Genomic DNA, 20,996 nt, shown 5'->3' on the forward strand with positions numbered 1-20,996 from the left:
AGACTGGATCTGGAAAAACATACACGATGGGCACTGGATTCGAACGGTCACTACCGGACGCTCAGGAAGGGATCATTCCAAGGGCGGTGAGGCATCTCTTCGAAGGCATCTCCCAGCTTCAGGAAAACCCATACGATGAGGATGGTACTTATCTCGGAGCGGTAACATTCAGTGTGGCAGCTCAGTTTATGGAGCTCTACAATGAAGAGATTATAGATTTGCTAGATCCATACAATAAGGTATGTCGTGCATAGGGAAAACTGCGTTGAGCAGAAGCAACGTAGCACAAGTTTTCATTACATCTTTAAACTACGCAGGATGGTCGAGGGTTTAAAATATTCGAAGATACTACCGGTGGTATTTCGGTTGCGGGCGCAACATTAAAGCCCCTCACGGGGCCACAGGAAGCGCTAAACTGCTTGCAGCAAGGTGCCCTCGCCCGTACGACAGCCTCCACGCAGATGAACGAACAATCGTCCCGCAGCCACGCACTGTTTACCATCCTCATCCGGAGGCAGCGGGTCATGACACCGGAGCAGTGCGGCAACGTGGACGGCGATACGGAGACGCTCACGTCCAAATTTCACTTCGTCGATCTGGCTGGCTCGGAGCGATTGAAGCGCACGGGAGCGACGGGCGAACGGGCCCGCGAAGGAATCTCCATCAACTGCGGCCTGTTAGCGTTAGGAAATGTGATATCTGCCCTAGGTGATAAGACGAAGAAGGTGTCCCACGTGCCGTACCGGGACTCGAAACTGACCCGATTGCTGCAGGATTCGCTCGGAGGTAGGGTTCGAGAGAATGCATTGTTGAACAAAACCGATTTTACACGTGATGCGCACGTTTCTTTTTTCGTTTTTGCTCAGGTAATAGCCAAACCATAATGATAGCCTGCGTTTCGCCAAGCGATCGGGACTTCATGGAGACGCTCAACACGCTCAAGTACGCAAACCGGGCGCGAAACATCAAAAACAAAGTGCAAATTAATCAGGATCAAAGCTCGCGAACTATTTCCTTGCTGCGCCGAGAGATTGCTAGTTTGCAGCGAGAGATCCTCGATTACAAACAGGTATGCTTGTAGTTAGAAGACCTAGACCCCTGTGCCATGTATTTTTACTATATTATCTAAATCCTTTTTAACCAATTTTAATTTTCGTCTTGTTTCAGGGCAAACGGAGCGTCGATGCAGAGGGCAATGAAACTATATCCGATGTCTCACTGGAAAATGCCATCCTTATGCAGGACAATGAAAGATTACGGCAGCGCGTGCGTGCGATGCAGGAAACAATCGATGCTCTGACGAGCCAGAACGCACGCATGCAGTCGGAGCAGGCGCTCGCTCAAATGCGGCTTGGCAGTAACGGTGGCGAAGCAAGTGCCACCGAGTCGGATACGCATGGCTCCGGCGACCCGATAACCGCTTTCGGCAACGAGGGTGGAAAAGATACGGGAATGGAAGGGCTCATACACGGTTATATCAGTGAAATCGAAAAATTGAAGGCCAAGCTGATCGAGTCCGAACAAATGTTCAAACAGTTGAAGCTCGTTAAGGCTTCCCAGTCCAAGCTGGGCAAGGACGTTACCCCCTTCATTGAGGACAACAAGGAGAAGATAATCAACATGTTTAAGCGCGAGCTGGAACGAGAACAGGAATCGCACATGACCCGGTCGCTGCCGGGGCTGGAAAATGATCCGAGCAGTGCGTGCCTGGAACAGGATTCGGACAGTGAGTCGGACACCGAGTCTGATGACAAGACAGACGAGTTGCGGGCGGAGATGTGTGACGTCAACACTGGCATTGAGTTGAAAATGCAACTCATCGAGCGGTTGGAAGAATCCCAGCAGCGCATGCTGATCATGCGCCAACAGTATGAGAAACAGCTAAACATGATGAAGGAAAGAATCACCGTTACGGAACGTGAGCGGGATCAAATATTGGCAAACATGGCGCATGGTGGTGGTACCGGTAACAACAGAACATCAGCAAATGCCTCGACAAACGACAACGCGATTCGGCGAGTCAAAGAGGACTACGAGCGGAAGCTGGCCGAGTTGAAGCGTCAGCTGAATCAAATGCAGTCCGCCAACAAGGAGCACTTGCGCATGCAGCGGACGATGCAAACACAAGATGCTCGAATAAAAACGCTCCGGCAGGAGTTGACCGAACTGAAGCAAGTTAAAACGCGTCTCATGAAAAAGATATCGGAAGAAAATAATCGCCACAAGGAGCAAGACAGTCGGAAGACCCGTGAAATCGCTCAGCTGCGGAAGGAAAGCCGGAAACAGGTTAACATGATCAAATCACTGCAGGCGCAGGGTGCTGCCAAAGATCAGGTGTTGAAGCGCAAAACGGAGGAGGTGTCCAATCTTCGGAAGTCTCAGCGCGGTGTGATGAGTCTGAAGGCGTCCGGGCGGGTGGCCCCGAAGACGTCGTACGGTCGGGTCGTGCTTAGCGGTACGAAGCATTTCCAGGCCCACTGGTCAGCAATGCAGCGTGCTATCATGAACGCGGCACGCGCCCGCCAGACGGTAATGGAACTCGAGCGTGAGCTGGAGCGCGTCATCCAGGAGCGGAACGCGCTGAGCCGCGAAATAGCAAACGTTCGTATTCGTAAAAATGCCAATGGGGAGTCGCAGGCGCTGCAAGATCTGATCTCGGAGGAAGACACCATGATCGCCAACCTGAATTACTTGCACGATACGGTTACGCAATTACAGGAGACCATCCTGCAGGTGGAGGATGGCAAGGATTTGTCTACCGAGCACACCCTGTTGCAGAACCTCACCGATAAAATTGACTCGCTCGATGAGGCCCGGTTTTTGCTGATGCGACTGTGCGGCGTCACCGTTGGGCATGTTTGCGAGGCGGGTCTAGCGCAAGCGAAGCTTTCCGAGCGGGAGGCTCTGATGATGCAGTTACAGCAGGACACGTCGATGCACCAACAGCTGCTGCAGTACATGCTTGTTAAGGAGCCCGCAGCTGCGACTTCGGATGCCAGTTTTAGCTCGGCCCAGTCGGCTAACTCGTACGTTCAATTGGGCATTGAAAGAAACAGCGAGATGGAACAGCAGCAGGGAGGATCGGCGTCGCAGCATCGGCTGCCGCATGTTGTTGACTCTACGACACGTAGTCCATCGCCGAGCACTAGCCACACAGAACTGTAAGTTTCAAAATTGCGGGGCAACCGATATTTTCATAACAATCGTATAACCTTCCTTGCTTGCATGGGTTTGTATGGTGATGTGTGGGAATGGTGGTGGCGGCGGCAAATAATATACCTTTTTCCTACAAAGGTTTACTGGTGGTTGTTTTTATAACGTAAACTATTTACCAACATCCAACATTTGTTGTGTGTTTTGTTTGTGACTTTTAAACTTCGCCATTATTTACTATATCGTTTTTTTTTCTTTTTCGTCAGCAGTCGAACAGAACAAATAAATATAGGTTACGAAGAGATTATATCTGAATGAATTAAGTAATGTTACAGCTGATGATGCATGAAGACAGAATTAATTATGTACAAATTTCGAAGTGCGATCCACTAATTTTGAAAAGTAGAAATGGTAAAAAATACACAGTCCACTTCTAACATATTCAACAAAATTCACTTATGTTTCTTGCTCCCATTTATCTTGGAATACACCTTCTATTCGAATAATAACGCTTAAAATGTACAACTAAAGCAAACACATTGCTTATAAAAATTACAAATTTATTCAAAGCGTTTTTTCAAAAATACTTTCAAAGAGTAGTTGTAACACACTGTTGATAGCTTTGTAATTTACCATTTCTTTAATGTATTTCATTATTGGCCGTAAACGTCATTCATTACCTGTGCGTGTGTTCGGTTTATCATTCTATCTAAACCACTTAAATTTATTAGTGATATAACACTTATTTTACGATTGGCATTAGGTAGATAGATGTACAGCTTTCATTTGTAAATTTTCTTTCTCCCCTGATTTATTTATTTACTTATCCGTTTACTTTCCTCCTTTACACACTGCACATTGTCCATACTTGCTGACATACGACGGCACCGACCCTTTTCCCTCGGATACAATTTAGCGATAACATTGTCACCTACAGGAACTCCTCGAGGCAACGACGAAATCCCGCTGTGGTGCCGTCGGTGGCTACCATTCAGGACCTACTGTACGGCAGCAGCTCCAGCTACGTCGGTCCCGCCGGACACGAAGGTGGTGGCGGAGGACCCGGTGGTGGTGGTGGTGGTGGTAGTGGCTTCGATCGCAACACCACCGCGGCCTCATCACACCATGCCAACGGAGGCGGGGGCGGCAGTAAGCTCGAGAAAGTGGGTATTTGTATTTATCTCGAGGATTCCGCAGATGACGATGACACGAAGCACCAACCCCCCTCTCTGCAGGACCGGCACTCGGACATTATGACCCGCTCGTACACGATACTGGGTGGGGCGACGGATCCCGTCGCGGCCGCCAATGCCGGGCTTCCGACCGCACCGCCGGTGGTTGCGACCCCCGCATCCGCCAGAACGTTTGTACCGCTTTCACGTGTTCCCAGTGCACCGGGCTCGCTAAAGTAAGTAGTTCACATCGGAAGCACCGTTTGATTGTTGTGTTCATCCATGCAGCTTTGGTTTATAGTTTGTTCTGTGTGCACGCTTTTAGTGTGTGTTATGCGTGAAATTCTTTAATGCATATTTCTCTGACAGTTCAATACGATCGACGAGGTCAAACGAAGTGAAGCTCCAGTCCATATCGAAAGCAGAATGATATAGTTGTGTGTTTATTAAAACCCCGTCACGACGTTGCGGAGCGATGTGCAAGAAATAATACGAACAGGAATAGAAACTGTACCATACTGGAGCCGAAGTGATCCCATTTTTGACGATGCTTACGATGAAATCCCACAGGAACCATAATAAGGGAAGAATGTTTGGAATTTCGGGAATGATAATAATGCTTGCATTTTGTATGGATTAACCAGTACCTAATTCAGTTGCTGGATCGATACGATCAATATCCTTCTTTGATGCATGACTGCGTTTGCCGAATTTGGCCCTTCCGGGCTACACTGAGTGTTTGTAATGCCTCCGTCGCTGTTACGTTTCGCTGTTCTTTTTGTTTTAGAAAAATTATGCTGCGCCTGCTGGCCACCGTCGATCTGCTGTATCGCCTCCTACCGATACAGCCCTTTCTAGAGTTTAAGCGACTGGTGGAATATAGTTTGGTCACCATCGGCGAACAGCTGCTGCCTCCAGCAGTCGCTGCTATGCCAGCCACCAGCAACGGCCCTCCGCTCCATACGCTACTGAAAAAGTAGCTTTATGCATTAGTTTGTATCCTACAAAAAAAACTATCTCTAGCCGGATTGATTCCTGATGGTTTAGCGTTTATTAGGAATATAGTTAAACTAACTAAGTTCTTTGTTGCTTAGCCAACGGCGATGATATTTGGTTTCTTTTCGCTTACGAATCTAACACCGATCTTTGACGCGTATGATGTTCGTGTTTGCGAGGTGTTTTTTATTGCTGTCGCTTGAAGGCATATTTTGTCCGACATCCTCTGCCTGCCTTACTCACTGCCAATGTTTCGCTGACTGTTTTCATTGCAGAAAAATGACCCTCAGTTCTGATTTGCAGACAAAGTTTTGAGACGGTAAACTAGCATCAGTTACTGAATGTTTGTTGATCTGAGAAGAGCAATATATTCGATTGGTTGTAATTGTAGGGTGACTTTCAGAAAACAAAAAAATGTATAAAAGTATCAAAATGATTATACACGAACGCTGCGGATTGAATAAAGATGATTTGAGGTTAGCACCGTTGCATTTATTTAGTATACTATTGCAACTGATTTGGTGAAACAGCGATGAAATGATCTGAAATTTAAAACATTCTTATACGACAAAAAGGCGATGCACACACGAACACATCTTTTACTCAACATTTGCGCTCATCATCAACACCATCTTAAATCGACACTTCATACCGAATCTTACAGAGGGCTACAGCCACACCCGAACATATCGCGCCAGAATAGCACTGCATCGCCGCTGCTTTCCCGGAAGTCGTTCGAAACGAGCGGCGGAGCTCCATCGTCCCCCAGGATCAGTCGGAGGCCGTTCCCCAGCAAGGTGTCTCCGGGAATGTAAGTATGACTGTTTCTTGATGCACTCCGATTCACTACAAATGCAAACCAGGACTGTTCTGGCGAGGTTCGAATTTATTTTAAAGTAAAAGGTGAATTGGAATTTGCGTAAAACGATTCAGAGTAAGAGACCAACAAACGTATAATTTGTTATAGCCAAAGGAAGAACGATGGTGGTGCGTTGTTCGTTCGTTGTTTTCTCACAATCCCAACTTATTGCCCTTTCAGCGGATTGATAAGTGACCAGCAGTTTAAGAACGCGGCAGTTTACTACTACGGCAAGCGATAAAAAGGATATTCAAGCGCTTTCTACGAAGTTGAAACATATATAAGCTGAAGTCAACCTCTTTGCACCGTCGTGTAATAACGATAAAAACCGCCTAGCTCAATTTAGTCAAATAGTTTTGATTTGTTGCCCATCTACTACCAGAAGTCTTAACCCCTACATAAGTACGTTAACCTTATACTGAAAGTATAAAACTCTACCATATTGAGTAAGATCTGGATAGAAAAGTAAATCATAGGCCGAGAAAATATTTTGCTACGACTATGGTGAAGTTGTTTGTGTTATCTCCCGTTACATGTTTGATAGCAGTTACATTTTAAAATCATTAAACTTAATTTACAAGTTTTAATTTGATAAATAAATAACCTGAAATGTAGTTTCCGTTCCAAATATTATTCGAATAAGTTAAAACAAACATTAATTAATAATTTCTACATAATTTTTTACCGGCATAGTTGAATAAACTAATGCATTTTGGTGTCTTAATTAGTCTACTATTGTCAAAGCCATCGCTGCCAGTGAGAGTATTATTTTAAAAGCCAAAGCGCCAACTTAAACTGCCTGGAACCAACCATTTAAAACAACAATAATCTAATTGGAAACGTTTGCTGCTTTGTGCTGTTCGATTGTCGTATTAATATCAGCTAATCTTGTTTGACTTTTGTCTCTTTTGGATTTAACTTTCATTGCGTGCCTGTTATTGCCATCTTGTCATCTTTAAACCATCATGTGCGGTGCGACCACTAACCTAAAATCTTGCCACAATGCTCTGCTCCACTCTGCGCTACTAAATGTTGTGCCGCGATGTGTGATCTTTTGGCTGCGTTCTTTGATGTTAAACTGGCTAACAATAACACAAAAATGCACCATAACGAATACACCAAACGTACGGAATCGGGAAACATGCGGGTCACCTATGCAGAGAGGACTCGAACGATGTGCCGACGTCACCACCCGTCTACCGTCGTGGGATCTCACGTGAGGATGGCGATGTGTTTTCGCGCCTTGGCGCAGGAACGCAGGATCCGCTTCCCGGGGGAAACATTAAGGAGTTAAACGCAAGGGTAAGATTGGTTTTAGCAACCGGCGAGCAGTTACCTAGCGAACTACGTATATCTCTATATTTTTTGTTATTCACTTTCAGTACAAAGCTGGAACTCCGCTGATTTGCACGCACGTGGTCGATGGGCATACGAATTCCGTGCTGTCAATTAAGGTGTGCAATCAGATGCTATTCACGGCTGCCGCCGATCGGACGGTAAAGGTTTGGGATTTGCGTTCAAACTCGACGCCACAGTGTCTGACCGGTCATTTGGGCCCGGTAGCAGCCGTCGAGTACGACCAGGCGAACAAACTGCTCTTCTCGGCTTCGGGAGCTTTCATCAAGGTGTGGGATCTACGAAGCAGTAACATTCGTCCTATCATTACCTTATGGTGAGTTTGAGAGTGAGACGCATTGAAGATTGCGTGATCTTATTATAGTTCATTTTTTTTGTGGCAGTTCTTCCGGCACAACCCTGCCAGCGAACGCCACCCTCTCGGATCTGGTGCCGGGCGAAAGTTCCATTACGGCGCTCACGATGGGTCCGTCCGGAAAGCTTTACACCGCCGCCTCGGATAAGGTGCGTTTCTGGGATTTGCGTCAGTTTGCTTGCCTTGGCCGACTGTCCGGTGGACATCAGGCCGCCGTAATGTGTCTCACCGCCTGGGAGGGTCCGAACAATACCGATCTGGTGGCAACCGGCTCGAAGGATCACTACGTCAAGGTGTTCGAGGTGAACTCGGGCGGGGGTGTGGTACAGCCCCTGCTGCATCTAGAACCGCCCCACTACGATGGTGTGCAGGCGTTGGCCGTCGCAAACGATGCGATCGGGGTCGATGCGGAGCTGTTTTCCGGGAGTCGCGATTCCGGCATCAAAAGGTGGGACCTGCGCAACGGCGAGCTCAAGCAGTCGCTCAACAACGCCCACAAGGGCTGGGTGTCCGGGATGGCTATCTACGGTGATATACTGCTGTCTAGCTGCCGCGGTGGCGTTGTGCGCCTTTGGAACATTAAAACTTGCGACAGTCTGGCCGAAATGAAGACGGAACAGTCGATCAATGATATCGTGACGAGTGAGAATCGTGTCTTTACCGCGTCCAAGTGAGTATAACGCTTAAACGTAACCATTTCATTCGTGTTCAATTATTATTTTCATTTTTTAAATGGGATTTGTTTTTAAACTTTCGTTCTATGTTTTTTGGAAATATTGTTCTTAAAATCGGGTTGTCTTGGTTTTTTTGTTGTTTTTTTTATCAACGCGGTGATTTGTGGTGCATTTGATGCAACGGGTTAGTTTGACGGTTTTCTCTTTCTCTTTCTCTTTTTTCTCTTCTCTTGCTCCCTCGTTTGCATACGTCCCTTTCCTGCCCTTTCTTGCTCGCTTGTGTCCATTATCTAGTTCCGGTGAGGTACGAATCTGGCGGTTTGTAACCACCGAGTTGGACTCACTTATTGCATCGACCGCCGGTGCGGGGTCCGTTGCCGCTAGTGGCGCCACTGCCAATGCAGGTGCAGCAGCTTCTAGTGCTAACAGTAGTAGTGGTGGTGGTGGTGGTGGTGTTGGTGGCGGAGTTGGTTGCAAAGCGAAACGCTAAATGCGGAACAGGAAAAGAAGGACACGACCTACGTCGATTTCAATTTAATTCAATTTAATGTCAAATTTTAAAACACCTAAGCAGAGTATGCGAATGTGGTCCGAACGTGTCGTAACGTGTGTGCCGGCTTACAGTGAAAGTAGGATAGTTAGAAACTAACAGACAAAGTTACTACTTTCGCAGCAAAAATAATCAACAGGTTAAACTAGTAATTAAGTGGAAGAAACAAACAAAAGATTTTTTGCCATCGCACTGTAGGAATAGCGTTCAACCGATGCCAGGGATTGGAGAAGACTTAGAGTTTATAGACTGGACGTAGCGTTAATAAGATGCTGAATAACCCAAAGAGCAAAATGCTTAAATTATCATCACCTTATTCTATTCGAATATTATTCTCTCTGTCCTAGGAGCGCAAATGAAAAAGAGACACTGATGCTTGGTCTACACGAAGCGCAAAGAAACCTTTGCAAACGGTAAAATGCTGTGAGTTTGCGGTAAAATGCTGTCAGTTTGTCAGTCAACTGTCAAAGTAAGCGAAAATCTGTTTTTCGGTCGGCGAGTAAAAAATAGATTTGCGCACCTGGTATAGAGTGCCGGTCGATGGAAAATAGTAGTTTGTGATGATGTACAGTGGTTGTTGATAAGATTTCAATACCTCTGTGCTGTTTTTTTACAATTAAACAATCTAGTCAACATTGAATGCGCTTACATCTGCATCGGCTCACGAATAGGAACGTCTACACGAAGCGAAAAAAAGTGACAGAAAAAATGATATTTTCGCCTGGGTTTTCAGAGTTTTGCGCATCGTGTAAACTAAGCATGACACTTTCTTCATTCTGAATTAAACTAAATTTACATTGCTTTTGTACGATTTTTATTGTTCAAATAATTCGTGTGATTGTGATTTGTGTTGTTGCTGCTTTCATGGTTCACTAACTTTTCGTAAATTGTCATTATGCGGTGCAATCTTATAACAATGATTGATACCTTTATTTATTGTTGTTTTATAGTAATGCGGTTCGCTTTAGTAGAACTAACCAATACATTGCAAGTTAAACGTAGATGTATGAAAAAAGATAGGTCATAAATTAACATTAAATATAAAAGCAATATGTCAAACAAATAAGTAAATCTAACGCAGGGTACGGCAAGTGAAAAGGTAACGGTTTTGCATAGAGAACTGAATTGCGAGTGGCCTATAGAGATAGAAAACGATCGTTCCAAAATAGAGTTTGCAGACTGAGGTGCCGGCGTCCAGAACACAGGTCATTAACAGTTTCGTTCTGTATTTTAATACCTACGTAATTGTCTCTGCTTGGGGAATCAAAAACACACTTAACTGATTATGAGTACATTTCTTCAATCACAAGGTTATGGGCAAAATTAATTCTCTGGATGATGGTGTTGGTGTGGACACTTCAGCTGGTGGTATTCTTCTTCTGTCCCATAAGCTGTAGCCATAGGGCGTAAGAAGGATGAAAGTACTAATGAAAATAGCACATCTACGTGCTCCTCCGCATGGCATAAAAAAAACTACACATTTTTAAGCGATGCACGTGCCCAATCGTTATTTATTAGTGGCAGGTTGTGGCACCACTTCCTATCATTGCTGCTATCATGCACAGCAGCGGTCTCAACTATGGAGTAGAAATGTTATTAGTAAGTCTTTGCTACTCACTTTTAACTACTGTTTAATCGTGTTGTCCGTTTTGTTGGCTGTTTGTATCACCATTCACGTTTGCATCCATCTTTCTTTCTCATTTATTCATGGCTTACCCTCTGTTAAGCTTTGTTGTGCGCTATATTTTCCTGCTCTGCTGTATACACTTACCTGATACTTGTTGGAGAAACAAACTTTGTGTATAAACCCTATGTGTCAGTTTGACACATTTGTCAATACTGAAATACATTATGAATTCATTCTGTGTTCTACCGCCAACGAAACCACACGTGTTTTTCATTACGATATCACTTTAGGTTATGGTCCCAGTGTAACAAAATGGAGGATGAGAAAAATGATCGTTTTCTGCTCCCATTGTTTAATGGCTCTAATTACAATGCCTGGAAATTCCGTATGCGTGTGTTATTGGAAGAGCGTGATCTTTTAACGTGTGTAGAAACAGAATCGGCGGATATCGAGGAGCTGCGTGATGCTCCTGGTGATACAGCAGAGAAAAGTAGAGAAAAGGCTATGGCGCGCGAGAAAAGGATTAAAATGGACAAAAAGTGCAAAAGCTTGTTGGTGTCAAGGATACACGATTCCCAGCTGGAATATGTACAGGATAAACCTACACCAAAAGCTATTTGGGACGCTTTGTCTCGCATTTTCGAGCGGAAAAGTATCGCCAGCCGAATGCACCTCAAGCGACGAATGCTCTCATTGCGTTTTGAGAGCGGAACACTGCAGGATCATTTCCTAGTATTTGATCGCTTAGTGCGGGAATACCGTGCAACAGGGGCAGTGATCGAGGACTTGGATGTAGTTTGCCACTTACTTTTGACTCTTGGATCCGCGTACTCAACGGTAGTGACCGCGTTGGAAACCATGCCCGAAGAGAACCTGAATCTAGAATTCGTAAAATGTCGTCTATTGGACGAAGAGATTAAACAACGAGGCTCAGGTATGGAACCGGCTTTAGTTGAAAGCGGATCACCGGCTTTTGTGAGTACGAAGAAAGTGTTTAAGACGAAGAAAATGTTCAAGTGCTACGGGTGCCAACAAGAAGGCCACAAACTTTCAAAATGTCCCAATAGAAAGCCAAAGGCGAATTTGGCAAGCAACGGCAGTGTTTCGTTCGTCAGTTTGGTCAGTAGCAATGAGTTATTGGAAAAACAGGAGAAGGTGCAATGGGTTATTGATTCGGGGTGTTCAGACCACCTAGTGAAAGACAAAGGTCTTTTTGAATCATTGTCTCCGTTACCAGTTCCTATAAGAATAGCAGTTGCAAAAGATGGCGCGTCGATCGAAGCTCGGCACATTGGAACAATACGGCTCGTTTCAATAGTAAATGGTGTGTGTATTCCGTGTACGGTAAACGACGTTCTTTTTGTTCCCGCACTACGCTTCAATCTGTTCTCGGTATTGAAAGTTGAACAGAAAGGTATGAAAGTAGTGTTCGAGGATGGAAAAGTGTGCATATGGAAAGACACAAGGCTTGTTGCCACAGGTTCGCGTCGGGGACAGCTGTATGAACTGGATGCAGTCAGTGAAAAATGCAATGAAAAGAAATCTTTGGTGGCATGCGGACGAATCACGAAAAACCTTGATTTGTGGCATCGTAGGTTTGGTCATGTGAATAATCGAACACTAGAAAAGTTGATTAGACATAATTTTGTGAAAGGCCTAGATTCTGTGAAGTGTGACGATTCGGATAAAATTACTACCGTGTGTGAAACGTGCGTAATGAGTAAACAGACTCGTCAACCTTTTACAACATACGAAGGAAAACGCTCAACACGTATACTGGAAATGATCCACTCGGATGTATGCGGACCAATTACACCAGTGGGTCCAAATGGTGAACGTTATTTCGTGACGTTTATTGACGACTGGAGTCATTTTGTCATGGTTTACCCCATGAAACGTAAGGATGAGGTGTTTGAACTTTTTGTAAAATATGAGGCGTTAGTGACAGCAAAATTCTCTACAAGAATATCGCGTTTAAGGTGTGATAATGGAGGAGAATTTAAAAACCGCCATTTTGAAGCCTTTTGTCGTCGGCAAGGAATTCAAATAGAGTACACAATACCATACACCCCACAACAAAATGGCACTAGTGAAAGAATGAATCGCACACTTGTAGAGCGAGCTAGGGCAATGTTGGAAGGTGCAAAGATCGACAAATGTTTTTGGGTACAAGCGGTCGAAACAGCAGGATATGTGGTTAATCGTTGTCCAACAAGAGCGAATGACGATGACAAAAGTCCAGCTGAGTTATGGGAAAGTACCAAACCTGATTTGTCTAAGTTGCGTGTTTTTGGCTGTCCGGCGTTCGTCCATATACCGAAAGAAAATCGCAAGAAGCTAGATGCTAAGGCATGGAAAGGCGTATTTGTCGGATACGCACCGGCAGGCTACAGAATATGGAATCCTGAACAGAAGTCCATCGTTGTAGCGCGAGATGTTGATTTTCTGGAAATGGAAACTCTGAAGAACGTCGAAAGGAGTGAGTGTTCCAGAAGCTACGATAACATTGATGTAGTTGTTTTAGATCAAGAGGAAGCAGAGCAAACAAATGAAGGCAATGATCATAACATAGAGGTTATGAATGATCAGGAGAGCACAGGAAGCGAAGGAAACTACGACACTGGTGAAGAGGAAATAATTGAAGGTGAAGAAAATTCTAATACCAGGCCTGTTCGAGAACGAAATGCTCCTGTGTGGCATAAAGATTATCAAGTTAATGCCAGTTTTGCTCTTAATGCTTTGTGCTATGTTGATAACATACCTGGATCAATATCTGAACTAAAGGAAAGAGACGATTGGATATTGTGGCAGCGGGCATTACAAGAAGAAAAGGATTCAGTGCGCATGAAACACGTGGATGTAAAGTATTTCTTTGTAAGAGACCTAGTAGAAAAGGGTACCATAAAGTTGCAGTATGTTCCAACAGTAGAACAGGAAGCGGATATATTGACAAAAGGTCTACCTGCACCAGCTTTCACGAGATTGCGTACATGTCTAGGATTGTCCGATTCTAAGGTTTGAGCGGGCGTTTTTGGGACTACAAGGTTTGAGCGGGCGTGTTGGAGAAACAAACTTTGTGTATAAACCCTATGTGTCAGTTTGACACATTTGTCAATACTGAAATACATTATGAATTCATTCTGTGTTCTACCGCCAACGAAACCACACGTGTTTTTCATTACGATATCACTTTAATACTTTAACACTCGTTCTGAGCACAAAGCCAGCACAATATCCCTCAGAAAAATAATCTATTTGAATCGAATGACACAACAATGCGTAGCACTTACTTTTTACCGCTCGGAAATGAACTACTTTATCAGTGCAGTTCATTTGTTTCGTATTCCGTTTTAATCGTAAACCATTTTAATTGTGGTATTCATACATAATCCATCGCTTTTTTGATGTTCAACTGTGGGGTTTCGCTTTCCAGTGATGTGGATTTGCGAGAGATCCGCACCATTTGTGCATATTATTTTTGTTCATAATTTGTCATTTTGAAATTGTTGTTTTTTAAACATTATATTTTATTTTTCTCTGTTCCTACGCTTTCTTCGTTTTATGATCTTTATGATTTACCACCCGCACCTACAACGCAGCGATGGAAAGGTTCGCCTGTGGCGCGTTTCTTCCGCAATCCGACGCTTTGGACCGAACGACAGTATATGACGCCAGCGCACGGAAGCGATGCCAGAAGCTGCCCGAATGTATCGGCGGCATAACAGCGCCGGCGGCGGCAGCGGCGGCAGTGGCAGACGGAATAATCTCATGACGCAGTCGATGGAATCTGGATCCGGGATCAGCAGGACTTCGCCTAGTGCAAACGGCGCCGTAGGGCAGTCTTCCACGCAACCCTCGTCGTCATCGTCCTCGTCGTCTTCGTCGTTTGGTGGCTCCTCGATCGTGTCCTGCATGGCAACGTCCTCGTCCACCACGCCGTCGGTGGCATTCGCTTCAGTGCCTCCTCCAGTAGCTACGGCTTCTAGACCGTTAGTGCCCGCCAATGGAGTCCCGGCGATGGGCTCCGCTTCGCCGGGATCGTTGCGAAACAATAGGCTTTATCGTAGCCTAAACCATAACTATCTCAGTATACTGAACCGCACAAACCGACGGTAATGGGTACTATCAGTCCAGGATAGATGGTTGTACATACTATCCATACGGGACTCATTAGTTAGGATTTGTCCACGTTGGCCAATAATACCAACAGTGCACCATGTGTACCTGGTTTTCATTTATGATTGTATTTGCCCCAGCAAAATCCATTTCTAGCAACTTTCCTCTGTTTATCATTCTTTACAACAAGCTGAACCACTATACTTTTCTGTTTTACATTTCCCGTGGTTTTTGTCATGCAAATGTTGTGGGGAGGTTTTCAATGTTCGTACAGCAACTAAACTTAATCTAAAATGTAATTTTTTTTTTCGCGGCGACGAATACTCATTTTTTCTGAACATGACAAACAAAAGAGCTTAAACCCCTGTTGCGAACTAGAACAAAAATGGTGTAACTGAATGTTTAGATTACCTTTGAAACTGAGGAACTTTTCAACTTGATTTTTCATCGTTAGTTCGGTTGACATTTACAATCTAATATTATTAGCTCATTTACCTTCGTGTATGGTAGTTTTCCAATACTTTCCAATTAATCCCAAATATAATTTAATATTGGTTGTGATTTTAGTTGATAGAGAAGAAATCGATAAGTATTTACTTCGTTTTTTCCGCTATTACTTTATACTAATAATTAACTCTCGCATACACGCTCGACCGACTGTTCTGTGTAGCATGAAGATGATGTACAGAGCGTGCTTATTGAAATGACAATTTATGCTTATTTTTAACAGTATTCCCAATAGTTAGTATTTCGGAATGGACGTCGAAATGAGGGCCCACTTCGTCTGACACAGTATTTAGCTAGGCAGTTAATTTTTTGTGTTGATTATTTTCATCTTTTTAAGCTTAAGAACCCACCAATGCACCAACACGCATTCCATTAAATGGGTTATATGTATCTTTTATATTAGTTGTACGGGGTATGCCTTCCGTGGACTGCTGGATAATAAAAAATGCGTAGAAACTGACCTATGCTGAATGTGAAATACTACAACCCCAGATACTAAAGATTACAGGAATGCTAGAGAATGAAATATGAGTAAAAGAAAGTGTCCGATGAACGATAGGATGTTGATAAGAGCATGCCAGGGATAAGAAGAAATTTATGGTTCGACTAATTTGTGTAAAGGCATGAACTGAAAGACAACAGAAAACTGCATAGATGCTACTTAGGAATGTTTAAATTCAACAAATAATAAAAAAAACTTACTAATTTTGAAAATAGATGCTTTTTTCTTATTCTTGGTTTTTTTATTCAATAGCCTTATTTAAGCATATGAATCGCCAAAACGGTAATTTTGGACATACATTTATAAACAATTAAAATGAAGATTGCCCTATTTCTATCGCCTCATCGTCTAGAAAATCTTTCGTATACGGTGTATATTATGTTGTTTTTTATTCTACGTCACTACGCACAATAAACAAAAAAGGCTATTGTTGAAAGGTATGAGAAGTTATACGAATGTTTATATTTAAAAAGCAAGACTTTTTATTTGTGTAAATATGATCAAAACCGTGTTTCATACTTTCGGTAATTAACGAATTGTTGATCATTTCAAAAACTCGCCATGATCAGATGTAAACAAACCATGACAGCACTGTCAAATATGTCTAATTATAATTAGTGTATACACCAACCTCTTTGTTGCATGCACTGTGGTATCCCCTTCGCAACCGAAAAATCCAAACAACTGCCATTTGTTTGAATCGGTGCTGCTGAGGCTACGAAGGATTGCGGATCGCCATTTGTTCTAGGCACTAGGACGAATCCTGTGGGTTGAGTGAATTATTGATTTAGCTTGGTTAAATAGTGTTGATTGAGTGTTTTAAGTCGTGAAAACGTTCGAATGAATGCTTCTATCCTGTAAAAACTATGGCAGAGATAATTTCATGCGCCAAGGATACGCAGCTGCACAGCTTCCCGGAGCTAAAACAGCTTTCCACTAGTGCCCATATCGACAGCAACAATGGATCGGATTGTCGGTTTTTCGGGTCCTCGAAGTTATTCGTGCGGGCGAACAAGAACACCGGTATCGAGCTGCTGCGCATCAAAGATGGCGAAGCGCCGGTTGACGGCGCTGCGCCCACTCGATCCATTGCGACCGTAAAGAAAATGATGATCGATAATCTGTACTGCGTGGCGTGTCCAAAGACGGCGAGCAAAGATGAGATTGCAATCGGATTGACGTCCGGCACGGTACGGTTTATGAACTACAAGAAGGCCAACTTTACCAAGCGGTTCGATTCCGAGCGGATTACGAACAGCGTCACGTTCATGGACTTTAATGCGACGGATGATTTCCTGGCGGCAGTGTACGAAAATGGGCTGGTAAATGTTTACGGAATGAAGACAAGCTCAAAGTTGCACACGCTAGCATTCGATAAGAAGTAAGTCGTTCGTCACCTTTACAACATGGGTCCGAACAAAATAAAAATATCCATCACCAACGTTCTTCTTTACAGCACAAACAAGGCACGCTTTCATCCTACGAAACGGTTCCACATGGCAGTAGCATCGGACAAAGGTGCGGTCGTGGTTTACGATTCTCAGGCAAAGAAAACTCTGTTCTCTCAACCAACGGCTCACGGAGCGCCCTGTCGCGATGTGGGCATGGTCGAATCATTTCCGGACTACGTTTTCTCCGTTGGCTATGATAGTGTGATCAATGTGTTTGATACACGCCGCAAGGACGTGGCTTACCATATACAGTCAAACTATCCCTTCGAGTCGCTGGCGATCGCGGAGGATGGTCACCACTTCGCTGTGGGCAATTTGAAGGGTTACGTGTACGGTTACGACTTGCGCAACCTGCAGCAACCGCTCAACATGAAGCAGATCCACCAGAGCAACGTCACCAGCTTGACGTTCGTTCCCAAGGCCAAGGACGGCTCAAGCAGGCGAAGTATGATCGAGCTGGACGAGTCGCGAAAGGTTAGCTCTCGCGGAGTTAGAATCAGTGAAGGTGGTGTAAGGGCCAATGGAACACCGGAAATGGGACAGGCAGCAAACGAAAAGGAAAAACAGCACGACAGTTTCATTGGAGATATTGATCAGTTCATGCAACGACGTGAGCCTACGTTGGGCTGTATGTCTCGGCTGAGCACATCGTCCCGGTTGAGTGGCGAATCGCCGAATCGTTTGGCGGGAAACAATTTGCTGGGCTTCTTGGATGATCTTTCTGACTGTCATACTGATCTGGACGATACGGACGGATTGTCGGAATCGAATCATGCACGTGACCAACAGCATGCTTCTGGGTCTACGCCTGAGCCAGAATTGAACATTGATGAAAGTTTCATCAATACCACTCGTCTGATAAAGCGCATCAAAGCGAATGGTGGTGGGCGACCGAATGCCAGCGCCGGTGATCGCCTGAACAAGAAAGGAATGGTCGACAATTTGGAACACATCAACGAAGAAGCATCCGACATCGGGGAAACTGAAAATGAAGGCACTGAAGAAAGTGGCGTCATTGTGGTTGGTGCTAAAAGCGAAACTAACAAGAAACCACCACAGCTTAGCATTAATCGTGTGCTCCTCGAAAGCCAGCAGGAAAACAAAGCAGTAAAGGCTGTTACGCAACAAGATAGCCGTAAGTTGCTGAGCGTCCCTAGTGAACTATCAACTCCTACGGTGGATGGAAAAGAAAACAATTCTCGTTCGATGATGGCGGCCGCTGTTTTCCGGCATGAGGATTGCCCCGCTACGGCCGCAGAACCTTCGACGACCAATCACCTTGGTCCGGAAGCGAATGAAGATTCCCTCAAGCGACCGGCCATCGATCAGCAGCCACTGACGAAACAACAACAGCGAACTAGTACAAGTGGATTGCAGGTCCCTGTGCAGCAGCAGCAACAGCTCAGTGCCGAAATAGCCGAGCTGCGAAAAGCAATGATGGACCAGTTTCAGAAGAGCACGATCCAGCAGGTGGACGCGGAACAAGCGATGAGGAGCCACCTTTGGATGTGTATGTTCAATCTGTGGAGGGAAACGCACCAGAAGCTAGAGTCGATCGAGCAGACCGTAAATGCCGGCTTTGGGTTGCTGCTGCCGAGGGATGAGTTTGCTCAACAATTCATAAGCATGCGAGCAGAAAATGAAGCTTTGCGAAACCGACTGAGAGAGCTGGAAGAACAAGGGAAGCGTGGAAATTAGCAGCAGCGTAGAAAGGGTAGATCATTCAAGTCCCTCCGGGGTTTAAATAATACACAGTAAGACTAGTTCGATTTAATTGTCAGACTTTGCTGCTTCCATTTGAAATTCGTTTATTTGAAGTTTTGTGTTGATATAATGTTTTTTTTGATAAGGAGTAATTCCGTATATGCTGAAAAACGTACCATTAAAATAACTTTTATAGTATGGCATTATGTACAAAATATGGTTTTAAGGCCTATAGGCAAATATTCTCCGTACAAATTCGATTATCATCTCAGCAATCCAGTCTGGCTTAAGTAGACCGAACTCAACTGAAAGCTATGAAATAGACATTTTAAGGATAAGTTTAAACGTGAAAATAGATCTTTCGTTACAACGAATCAAGGAAGCTTTTCTTTTTGATGGAGCAATGATGTAAAATAGGATGTGTTTCTTTTACTTCTGGCTTTACTGGAAATGGTTTCTTACGCTTCGGTTTCGGGGGTTTGAACCTGGGTTCCTGGTTGCTCGTTCTTGGTTTGGCTTTGGCTTAATTGGCGCCTTATTTGATCCAGGTGACGGGCGCTGCATAGTGGCGTATCGACCTGTTCCAGGTCGTGCATTTGCTCATTAACTGCGACGTAGCTCTGCTTTCTCGAATCGTACTCGACGATGTTGCGGAACCGATGGCCCCAGCAGATCTCCGCCGGCATGTAGGACGTGCGTGCCTGGTTGATCTGCCCTGTCGTCATTGTACCACCCGTCATCGTGATAACGATTTCGAAATTCCGCTCCAGCAGGTCAGCTGCCGACACCCCGTAAAGCGGGCTCTCGCTGTCGATCACGTGACACACGGTGACGGGCCACAGCAGTATCAGCCGACCATCGTTTTCTAGCTTCAGGTACGACTCGTGCTTCTCGATCTCCTCTCCCTCAGCCGTACGGCGTGATTCGAGGAGTACCGCCGAAACTTTCGTTTCGATCGCGTGCTGCCAGCGACGATCGCAGATGCGAAATACAAAGCACAGCTTACCATCGCGTAGGCAAACGACCGCCCGACGACTGAACTTCGTCTCTGAGATCTTCTGCGGGGGACGGACCATCTTGGCGTATACTATGCCAAGGATCGCTGCGTCGATCAGCAGACCGACTATCAACTGTATCGTGAGCAAACCGAACGATTCCGGGCACTCCTCCGTCGGCACCTTGGCACCGTAACCGGTGGATATCTGTGTTTCCATACTGAACAGCAGAAAGCCAACAAAATCGGACACACCGTCCACACAGGGCATGACACCGTCGAATAACCGTTCGCCGGTCGCCGGATCAAGTGCTAGATCCCCGTGTGCGTACGATAGGATGTACCAGAGGCCGGCAAAGAATGTCCAACTGCCAATGTAGCTCAATACGAACACGGCCAAGGCATAGCGCCATTTTTCTTCCACCTGCAGACCATTTTCAAAATAGAAACTTTTCATTCACTATGGCGATGTTCCTCAAAGATCCCTTGTGACACAAGGACGGGTTTTAAACTTACCAAAGTTGTAACAAGATCCTTCACGAAGCGGATGGATCGTTGCGGTAGGTTATAGATTCGTACGTTTCGTTCACCGATTTTATTAACGACACGTGACACCTTCGTAAACGGTTCACCGAAGTTCTCTTCGGGACAAAGCTCTACTTCCTCCGGTTGACCCATCTTTTTAACGACGGACTTTCACGACAGTTGTTCCGTCTTCCAACCGTTGTTGAAGGCAGTTTTCGGCGTCACTGATAAGATATTACAGATGCACAGCTCCAAGCGACCGCTGGAGATGTGGTTATCAGCACGAAATGTTTGTGTAGCTGATCCCTTGATAGGTTAATTTAAGCCGAACAGAATGGTACGGTACCTCCCACCAAGACTGAGCGGACGGTGCAAAGAATTAAGCCAATTGCAAACGAAGCTCCATTCGGCAGAGAATGAGAGAACGAGGTCGGTCATGGAAGCTGAGCCGCGTG

At 44.9% G+C, this 20,996-nt stretch overlaps 3 protein-coding genes across 3 annotated transcripts in view; 2 read left to right on the plus strand and 1 right to left on the minus strand.

The window, feature by feature from the left end:
• Nucleotides 1-9,055, plus strand: part of LOC131285195 (kinesin-like protein KIF21B) — a 29,992-nt gene extending 20,937 nt beyond the window's left edge. The window contains exons 4-13 of the mRNA XM_058314060.1: nucleotides 3-239; nucleotides 318-786; nucleotides 867-1,069; nucleotides 1,168-3,161; nucleotides 4,070-4,561; nucleotides 5,986-6,132; nucleotides 7,341-7,482; nucleotides 7,563-7,852; nucleotides 7,920-8,561; nucleotides 8,860-9,055. Of these exons, the coding sequence (XP_058170043.1) occupies nucleotides 3-239; nucleotides 318-786; nucleotides 867-1,069; nucleotides 1,168-3,161; nucleotides 4,070-4,561; nucleotides 5,986-6,132; nucleotides 7,341-7,482; nucleotides 7,563-7,852; nucleotides 7,920-8,561; nucleotides 8,860-9,055 (4,812 nt within the window). The remainder of the gene's footprint in view (nucleotides 1-2; nucleotides 240-317; nucleotides 787-866; nucleotides 1,070-1,167; nucleotides 3,162-4,069; nucleotides 4,562-5,985; nucleotides 6,133-7,340; nucleotides 7,483-7,562; nucleotides 7,853-7,919; nucleotides 8,562-8,859) is intronic.
• A 7,678-nt stretch (nucleotides 9,056-16,733) lies between these two features.
• On the plus strand, nucleotides 16,734-19,060 carry LOC131285360 (uncharacterized). The gene is made up of 3 exons (XM_058314250.1): nucleotides 16,734-17,248; nucleotides 17,324-18,558; nucleotides 18,619-19,060. The coding sequence occupies exons 1-3, from the start codon at nucleotides 16,734-16,736 to the stop codon at nucleotides 19,014-19,016; spliced, it is 2,148 nt and encodes a 715-aa protein (XP_058170233.1). The 3' UTR covers nucleotides 19,017-19,060.
• A 420-nt stretch (nucleotides 19,061-19,480) lies between these two features.
• Nucleotides 19,481-20,694, minus strand: LOC131293211 (G protein-activated inward rectifier potassium channel 4-like). The gene is made up of 2 exons (XM_058321291.1): nucleotides 20,533-20,694; nucleotides 19,481-20,440 (listed from the first exon to the last, which is right to left on the minus strand). The coding sequence occupies exons 1-2, from the start codon at nucleotides 20,692-20,694 to the stop codon at nucleotides 19,481-19,483; spliced, it is 1,122 nt and encodes a 373-aa protein (XP_058177274.1).
• Nucleotides 20,695-20,996: the final 302 nt, after the last annotated feature.

Source organism: Anopheles ziemanni, chromosome 2, assembly GCF_943734765.1.
Source record: "Anopheles ziemanni chromosome 2, idAnoZiCoDA_A2_x.2, whole genome shotgun sequence".
Taxonomy (NCBI): Eukaryota; Metazoa; Arthropoda; class Insecta; order Diptera; family Culicidae; genus Anopheles; species Anopheles ziemanni.